Source organism: Volvox carteri (assembly GCF_000143455.1).
Source record: "Volvox carteri f. nagariensis unplaced genomic scaffold VOLCAscaffold_53, whole genome shotgun sequence".
Lineage (NCBI taxonomy): Eukaryota > Viridiplantae > Chlorophyta > Chlorophyceae > Chlamydomonadales > Volvocaceae > Volvox > Volvox carteri.
In genome coordinates, this window is record NW_003307596.1 from 138,428 (window position 1) to 147,771 (window position 9,344).

Sequence of the window (9,344 nt, forward strand, 5' to 3'; positions counted from 1 at the left end):
TCATAATAGAAATTTTGCGTGTTCCTTGCGACTTGCGAGTTGCGAGTTGCGACTTGCGACTTGCAACTTTAGCAGTACCCGCAATTTGTTATGCAAGCAGTCGCCTCGCATCCGCAATTTGTTATGCAACCAGCCATAACGGCCCACCTGAAATATATGCTGCAAGGCTTGTGAGTTTCTACGTAGCTTGATGTAACTCCGTATCGTACGCGAACCGTAAGAGGTCACATAATGTTTGCCAATCACGCAGACTATTTATAGTCCGATGTATTTAAATGTCTTGTTGTGTATCCGTAAGGCTCCGAAATCGCATGGGGCTCGGAAAGCCCACCAGAAAGGCATTCGCATGAAACGCGAGGTTTGTTCCAGGTGGTGCAACTTGAAAAAGTATACGTAGCAAGTCCGTAGATGTGTATGCTGTTGCGACGTGCACTCCTCATATTCCTATAATGTCCAGCGCACGGCCTCTTTGGGCCGATGGTGACCCCGAGGAGTTGGCTCTTGCCTTCTTCGCAAGGACGGAAGAAACAGGCAAGAGACTGGGAAGGCGACACTACATGCGTTTCTTAGCAGCCATCTCGAGTGCATCAGTTCACAACGCGTGGATGCAAGCTACGTCGCCTGGCGGCGATCTTGTCGCGCAACTGAGCAACATCTTGCAAACTGCCCAAGCAGCTGAGCGCCTTATCACGTCCGCGTTGCCGCCCGAACTCGACGATGACGATGATGGGAACGAATCCGATGAGGGCAGCAGCACCAGCAGCAGCACCAGCAAAATGGCCGACGCACCTAGCGAAGGCACCGCAGGCGCGCAAAGCGCCGATGACGAACCCCCCTTGAGCGGCTTAAAAGCTGCTGTTAACGTGCTCCTCGGCGCAGCTGGCCGTGCTGCTGGCCGTGCGGCTGCTGCGGCTGCTGACAACAGTGGTGCTTCTTGTGTTGGGGATGGTGGTGGTGGTGATGGTGGCGGCCCCGCCGTCCGCAGCCGTGACTCGCCCAACAGAGCTCCCGCAGAGCTCCCGGCTTCACCGCGCCGCGTTTCCAGCTGCGCCCACGGGCCCCACTCCCGCCTGCTCCTCCTCACCAACGAATTATTGGACAGCATCTTGACGTTCCTGGACGGCTGCAGCGCTGCCTCCGCCGCCGCGGCCTGCCGGCGCCTCCGCGCCGCGCACAACCGCCTGCACTACTTCGACTTGTCGCCGGCCTTCCGCACGTACTTGGCGGCGCTGATCGCCCTCCGGGAGGAGAACGATTTTTTGGATGGCTCCCTGGAGTCGGAGTTCGTCGCCAACTTTCCGCTCGACGGCAGCCCAGTGTGCGGCGTCGACCTTTCGGACGACGCGTTCAGGCGGCGCATGACGGCGGCTATGCCCGACGTTGAGCAGGTCTTCGCGCTGTTGGCGGCGCCTGGTGACAGATCACTGGAGGAGTTTCGGTCTTCGATTGCTCATGCTGGGCAGCAACGGTTAGTCGTTAGGTAGTTCTGGCGGTTAGGTTGTTGTAACAGTTACCCGGGTTTGGGAACCGAGAAGTTGATGGGGGAAATTGGGGTTGGGTAGGGGTACGGGTAGGGTTGCGATGGTTGCCGTGGGGAGGTCTGGATGCGCGTCTGATAGTACCTAGGGCTTTTCCTTGTGGCAGCAAACGTGCTCCGAAACCCATTACGGAGCCGCCACCATGCCACGTGTCTTATTTCAACGAACTCCGTTAGGGTGCAACTACAGCCGTCGATATCCTGCATGTACGATATTCTGCATGCTCAACCCTTCGTACAAATTAAATGTCGTAAAATGTTACCTAATCGTGATGCACCTTGCGACGTCACGTGACGTCACGTGACGTGACGTGGCGCCCATTTCCTACTCCAGTTCGAACTCCTGTTTCCTCCTACCCACCACCTGCCCTCAGCAGGCCCCAGCCGCCCCACGTGCAGAGCTCCCCGCTAGCCGCATTCAGTAACTCCAAACCGGTACCTTTCTCCGTCGCCGGCATTAGCAGTAGCAGCGGTAGCAGCGGCGGCGGTGGATGCGGTGGTGGATGCGGCGGCAGCGGAAGTGGGAGCAGCGGGTTGGGGCGGCATGGATTTCTTGCCCCCAGCCATCAGCCATCACCCGCGTTGCCATTTCCTCAGCAACACCACCAGCAGCAGCAACACCAGCAACATCAGCAGCAGCAGCAGCAGGAGGAGGGTGAGGGTGGCGCTGCAGCAGCAGCGGCAGCGGCGGCGGCGGCGGCGGGGCCAGGGGCGCTGATCGCCTCTGTTGCCTCTTCCGCAGCGGCGTTAGTGCAGCCGGGCCCGACGAGCATTGCGGCGGCAGCCGGCGGCGGCAGCGGCGGCGGCAGCCATGGCGGCAGTGGTGCTGGAGGCACCGGGTTGGCTTCTTGGCTCGTCAATGCCATGTGCGACGTACATGAGATTTCGAACATGCCCGCTGGTCGCATGTGCTGCGACGGAGACCTCCTGGTGCTCGCTAGCGGGTACGACAGCGGCGGCGGCAGAAACTGCGCGAGGATGCCACCGCCGCTGTCATCACCGCCGGCGGCGGCGGCACTCGGGGCTCGCTCGCCGCCGTCATCGGGAGTCGTCGTTACTGCGTTGACGCTCGGACGGGGGCCTTACGTGCAGTACGACGGGGTGGCCCAATATAACGTCAGCGCCGGTCGGTCTTTTTCTTCGTCTGGGCCGCCGTACGCCGTACAGCTTTGCGCTGACAGCACGAATGGCTTGGTGTGGGTGGCATCGAACGAGGGCGGCGGGTAGGTGGCCGTGTGGCGAGTGGATAGCTCCGAAACCGGCTGAGCAGTTTATAAGCCTGTCAGGGTTTTAGGGTTTCATGGTGACTGCCGGGTGGTTAGGGGGTTGTCAGGTCGTTGTTGTGGAGGTTGGGAATGGTAGTCCGGGAAACGGTGTCACGCTACCTAGAGTGTGTGTGTGTGTATGTGTGTCGTCCTTTTTGTGTTTCATTGCCTTTGTGCAGAATTGTCCGTCGCTGGTCGTTCGTACGTACTTCTTGTTTTTTTTCTTGGAAGAAAGTACAGCTTTGGGAACAAACCTCCCTACATGCACACACACACGCACACCTGGCGTTGGACGGAGCAGCATGTAACTTTTTATCTGTAAGATATTTATAAGATATTTATCTACGACATTTCCTCCGTACTCGTACTCGTACTCCAGGGTTATCCGAGGCTTTCGGGCACCGGCTGAGTCGCCGTCGTCATCGCTGCCACTCGCCAGCGGCGGCCGCCGCCGCGATGGTGGCGGTCGCGGCGGCGGTGATACGGCACTCCAGTACGTTTTGTACGGCAATGTTTCGGGTCTTGGTGGCAGCCCGGCTGGGGTCCATGTGGTGGGGGAGCGACTCGCCTTTGTGACGAGTGAGTGGGTGGGAAGCTTAGAGAGAGGGAGAGAGGGTCATATGCCGTACATCAACGTCTTGGTACTGGAGGGGACTGTGTATTTACACATTTGAATTCATGCCGGGTTGCGTTCGCGGATGGATGCCGCATCTCTATATGACACCTCGTTGTTCTTGCGGTGCCGAAGCAGTTATGGCAGTTAGGGACAGTTAGGGACAGTTAGGCGGGTAGATGCGTGGAAGGGCAGGCTCATCTTGCAGGGCAAGATCGGGTAGGACATACATACATACATACATACATACATACATACTTACTTACTTAGGGTTTTAGGGTTTGTCACTACTGGTAACGCGCGACCATTGCCCCCGGGAGATCCCGGGATCGATACCCGTTAGGGTCAAAAATCCTTCCGATGGTGGAAGGTATTGCGCCCCTAGTTGATGGACGGTGGTGACCTGGGATAAAGTTAACCTGCGAGCCGACCAGGAATGGAGTTGGGCCGCTGTCGACCCGGCAGATTCCGTTGGATGCTGGTGGTGGGTGTGGAACCTTTGGCGATCCACTGAGAAGTTGACTAGGGTGACTAGATGAGGGTGCCCCGAAATACCGGGGAAGGCAGGGTTTCGCAGGGTAGCTGCCACGGGCGAAGATATACCCCCCTGTTTCACACATCATACAGACAGACAGACATACGTACATACAGACAGACAGACATATATCCTGCTTTGTGTGCCCCATGTCGGGTACCACACCACGTCGCGGCCGCCAAGGACACTGCAAGTTTAAAAACCGCATCGTGCACTGCATCAGTTGAACAACTCTGCTCGTCCTTGTCGTGTGTACGGGACCTGCTAACGCTTTGTCTGTGTGTGTGTCTGTGTGTCTCTCGCGCTGACGTTTCTCGCTCTGTTTTCAATTCCCGAAGGTAGCGGAGCAGTTCAGTTTTGGAACCTGGCCAGCACACTGCGACCTGGCGGCCAAATGGCTTCTTGGGCTCCTGGCAGCCGCGGCGGCGGCGCCGTCGCCGCCGCCGAGGACTACGCCGCAGGCCGCGGCGATGATGCCGACACTGACATGTACGACAACGATGACGATATCTTGTTCGGAGAAGGAGACGAAGACGATGAGGACTTCAGGAAGGGGCGTCCGCCGCATAGGTGGTGTCGGCGGAGTGGATATGCTGCCACCGTCGTACATAATGTACGACCACACGTCATCAGCACGTTGCCGCTTCCGTCACCCCGTGGCGATCCTTCACCTTTGAGTTTACTCACGAGCCTATCGGCGGACACGGAGCCCATGGCGGCGGCCCATGACGGTGACGGCGACGGCGGCCCGATCTGTCTCACACGGCTACTGTACGACGGCACAGCTCCTACGGCGCCAATCCTTGTGGCAGCACTGACCGGAAATATAGTCGTGTCGTACGACCTGGAGACGCTGCGTGTCAAGCAACAGCTACTTGGGCACCTGTACGGCATAACGGACATTGCCGTACCGCCGAGTGCCTGGCGGCAGTCGGACCTGTTTGCGACGTGTGCTCGCTCCGGCGATGTGAAGCTGTGGGACGTGCGTACGAAGTGCGGCTCGGCGGCGGTGACGCTGACGAACGGCGAAACGGCGCCGCTGAACTCGGTAGTGCTCGCCAGTGCCAGCGGCGGCAGCGGCGGCGGCGACGGCGGCGGTCGAGGGCAACTTGGCGGCGGGATGATTTGCTTTGCAGGTGGGGCATCGCCGTACAACGCTACCCCCCTTGTGGTGAAACATGATGAAATGAATACAATAAAGGACACCTGTGATGTAGAATACACACACGTACATACATAAAAACGATATGTACGTATGTATGTATGTATGTGCGTACTATATACATATCCAGGCTGTGTTACCTAGAGAGGCTTAACGAGCCCCTAAGAGCCCGGAGGCCTAATAAGCTGAGAGAAGCCGTAAGCGCCACAAGCTTAAAGACTCAGGACATAGTGGTGCATTGGCGCTTATGAACGATGTGACCAACTAGAAGGGTAGGGGACAGGTTCACAGGATACAGGTTATGTATTCTCACACGAATACATGCAGCACCATGTGTCGTGAGGGGAATGCGTATGGATGGTGGATGAACGTTCGTGTGTACATGCACCGGTCTTGGCGCGATGGATCACATGTTAAAATACGGCGAACTGTGTCGTACCGGACTATCCTACGTACGATGCCAACACATTTCCCTCGCCAAGGCTGTCGTGCGCCAGTACGGCGCCAGTACGGCGCCAGTACATACAGTTCTTTGTTGAGTGGCTGTCTAAAAGAAGTTGTCGGGAATAGCTACTGGCGGCTACGTGCTTGTGATTGATTATGTTTGCACGCGACTATATGAGCGGCGTGCTCAACCTCCGATTCTCGCGCCGATTGGCATTCGCTTCTGCTCCCCGGCGGATGCCCTCTTCCTATGCCGCCGCCGCCGTCCATCTCTGTGTTCTACACCGGGGGGTGTGCGCGCGTGCATAACCCGGAGGAAACTATACGTACTCTTGTCTGTCTGTCTGTCTGTCTGTCTGTCTGTCTGTCTGTGTGGTCGCAGGAGATCCTCTGCAGGTGGGCGACTTCCGTCATGACACGTGGATTGCACACGAGGGAGCTACAATGGAGTAGCATGAGCGATGTGATTCCGCTTCTTTATTTACATTTCGTTCCATGTCTTTCCACTTCTTTACATTTCTTTACATTTCGTTCCATTTCTTTACATTTGGTTCTCCACAGGGGGCCAAGGCGAGTCTATTTGGTCCTGGGACCTCCGCGGCGGACATGCTCGTCCCATGTACGAGCTATCGACCGGCAACACGCAAGTCATCTCCCTCGCCTGGCATGGATCCAGAAACAGCCTCCTCGCCGCGTGTGAGAGCAAATGGGAGAGTGTACACGGTACCCACAGCCCCCAGGACTGGAAGCTGGTTCGCGTTGACGGGGGCCTTGGTGTCGGCGGCGGCGGCGGCGGCGGCAGCTTCGGGATGGTGGGAGGTGCGAGTGCCAGCGGCGCTGGCGGCAGTAGCAGCTACTGCGCCAGTTTTGGAGCCGCCGGGTTGAGCATCAGCAGCGGCGTCGGCGGCGTCAGTAGCAGCGGCTTCGGTTTCGGCAGCGCCAGCGCCAGCGGCGGCGGCAGCAGTAGCAGCGGCGCTGCTGGCGGCGTCGGTCACGTTCCCCCATCCTCCTCCGGCGGCATTGCGGTGGCTCTCCGCGGCCCTCAAGGCTGTGGTGCTGTTGGCGGCGATGCTCTCAACCTTCTTGCAGCCGGCGGCACCGCAGCCACCACCGCCGCTGCAGCTGCCGCTGCCGCTGCCAGTACGGATCGCCAATACTATTGGCCAGCTCGCGCGAAGCACCTCCATGGCGATTTCGGAGCCTACTTCAACCTGGCTCGCTCCTGCGTGTTGCGCTACAGGTTCTCCGAACACGCCGGTCGCTGCGTCCCCGCCAGCTCCTCCCCGCGGTTTGAGGCGGGCTGGGCGACCTCCTCCGGCTGAAGGGCTGTTGGGTCCACCAGGGGGTGGGCGGGGCGGGCTTGTGTTGTGGTTCTGGTGGTGCTGGTGGTGCGTCCACACACCTCCCCCAAGCGAAGCGAAGCGGTGCGAGGCGCACTGCATCGAGATCTGCTGCTGTCAACATGCAGACCGCAGCTCAGCGCATGTGAGCTCTTTGGTACCTTCACTACACAGCACAGCACAGCACAGCACAGTACAGCTGCAAGGGAAGAAGTGAAAAGAGTCCGGTGAGACGATGTTGGGGACGGGACGACGCCTCGCGGAAGGTTCATTTGATCGGGGTAGAGGCCAGAGAGGCAATTGCAATAGATAAATAAATAGACAGGTATATATATAGAAAGAGATAGATAGATAGATAGATAGATAGATATAAACGGAGAGAGAGAGAGAGAAAGAGAGAGAGAGAGAGAGAGAGAGAGAGAGAGAGAGAGCGGCGGGTTTGAATTTGACACTCGAGTGGAGCGGGGCGATGTATGGGGGGGTGAATTTCACGGGGGGCTGGCGGGCTGGCAGGCGCCACGATGTGTGTGCGTGCGTGGGGTGGTGGTGTTGGCTGCTATTGCTGGTCGTCCGGCGGGCCGCCGTACATTGGATTTCGAAGCGAGCGATTATGCTTGTTGCGTGTAAGCCGGCAGTTGCTTGGGTAGATGGGTTGGAGCGACCCGGCAATATGCCTACCTGTTTTATTCGGGTAGTATGTATGTATGTATGTATGTATGTATGTATGTATGTATGTATGTATGTATGTGTGTGTATACGTGCATGGATACTGTGTGTTGTGCTGCATTGGTTTACACAGTGCTTGTCAACGCAGTGCAGGTCCGTCGCTCGACTGCTGTCGTCAAATCCACACAGCAGCAGAAGCTGCAGAAGCTGCGCCGTATGCGGCCTGACTTCCTGTTTTGTATGTATTGCTGCCGGGCGGGTAATTTTACGAAGACACCCTGGCCTCCCGGATACGAAGAGTTGTGTCTGCGTGCTGTGCTATACACCTCCTGCCTACTTTCTTTTTTTCTTTTAGCTGCGTTCTTGCTTCCTACAATATATATTCACACATATATATAGATTTCTATTTTACCTCGCCTGTGCGTCTGCGCCTCTTGAGCATGCATGTGGCTTTTTTTTCTCCTCCATATGTCCATATGTATATCCCAACCTGTGCATGTATAGCCTTGCTTGTCTGGCCGTCTGGGCGCGAGTGTGCGTGAAGGAACACAATCACCGCAAAACTTCGGAACGAGCGAAGTCCCAGGTGTGTGTGTATGTGTGCATGTATGTGTGCATATTTTTGTGCATGATCATCTGTTGAATGACCTGCTTTGAGCATCGATCAGTAGGCTGCTGTGCGACCAGCTAACGAAGAGTATGTTATTGTGTATGTACGTACGTACGTATGTATGTATGTATTCTGTGTCAGTCTGCTCCGTATGTAATTGAGCCCCGACATGGAAGTCAATTGTACGCTACATATCTTCTCTAGGTGGGTGCTTATGTGTGCAGCCACGTCTTCGTCCATACGTACGCGTCCAGGCCCCTGTATGTATGTCCGTGCATTTGTCATCGCCGCACGCTCTTAGGATGCTGCACCTAGTACACGCCTATATCTCCTGCACCTGCTACCCTATATAGATTAGATGTAGACAGATGAAAGGCGCCCCATTGATTGTGGGCATATATATAACGGCCATGCATACGGGCGATGATCCTGTTGGGCGCTTGCTTGCCTCCTTGTGACAGAAATAGAATATCGGCTGCAGAGTGCCCTCCGAGCAGCGCCTACGGCCACTAGGTAGCTAGCAGCAGTTACCTTGGCCACCAGTTCGCCCCTCGGCAGCCCCCCGGCTATAGCCCTAGCCACCACCGGGGCTGTGCTGCATGCAAAAGCCGCGGTTAAATGATACGTACTCGCTTACACTGAAAATGGTGACGACAATGATGATGATGATGACGATGGTGGTGGTGGTGGTGGTGCTATCAATGATAATGAGGAGGACGAGGCGGCTCGCAGGTAGTAGTAAACAAAAAGAGATTTGGTGGCGTCTTGCGGTTGATGGGGTGCCTATGTTAGGAAATTCCCATCTTAGGATGTCGCGCCCAACGATATGTGGTTGTGGAGGTTATCCAATAGGTTCAGTGGGAGGTGTATCCCCTCGCTATCATCATTTCTGGGCCTGTCCGGTGGCACAGGCAATAGCAGATCAACTTACTCTTTCAATAGGATTGCCAGTCTCAAGGGAGCAACTTTGGCTTATCCAAGCCCCACAATCAGTGCAACAATGTGTTTGGGATGTTGTGGCTCTTGCTGCGGTGTCAGCCATGGAGCATGGGAGACGTTATATGGCTGCAAACATGAAAACCAACCCGGCACTGTTACCTGGTCCTTCCCTTACGGAAGAAGCAATTTGTCGAGTTATTGTTGATTTTTGGGGCCGCATTCAGGGTTTCGCA

The 9,344-nt window shown here is 56.5% G+C and overlaps 1 protein-coding gene across 1 annotated transcript; it reads left to right on the top strand.

Moving 5' to 3' along the window:
- Positions 1–449: 449 nt before the first annotated feature.
- On the top strand, positions 450–6,878 carry VOLCADRAFT_96524 (uncharacterized protein; the record flags this gene model as incomplete). The annotated part of the gene is made up of 8 exons (XM_002955556.1): positions 450–1,468; positions 1,915–1,972; positions 2,294–2,760; positions 3,182–3,381; positions 4,289–5,086; positions 5,939–5,952; positions 6,183–6,375; positions 6,604–6,878. The coding sequence occupies 8 exons, from the start codon at positions 450–452 to the stop codon at positions 6,876–6,878; spliced, it is 3,024 nt and encodes a 1,007-aa protein (XP_002955602.1).
- Between the last annotated feature and the right edge of the window lie 2,466 nt (positions 6,879–9,344).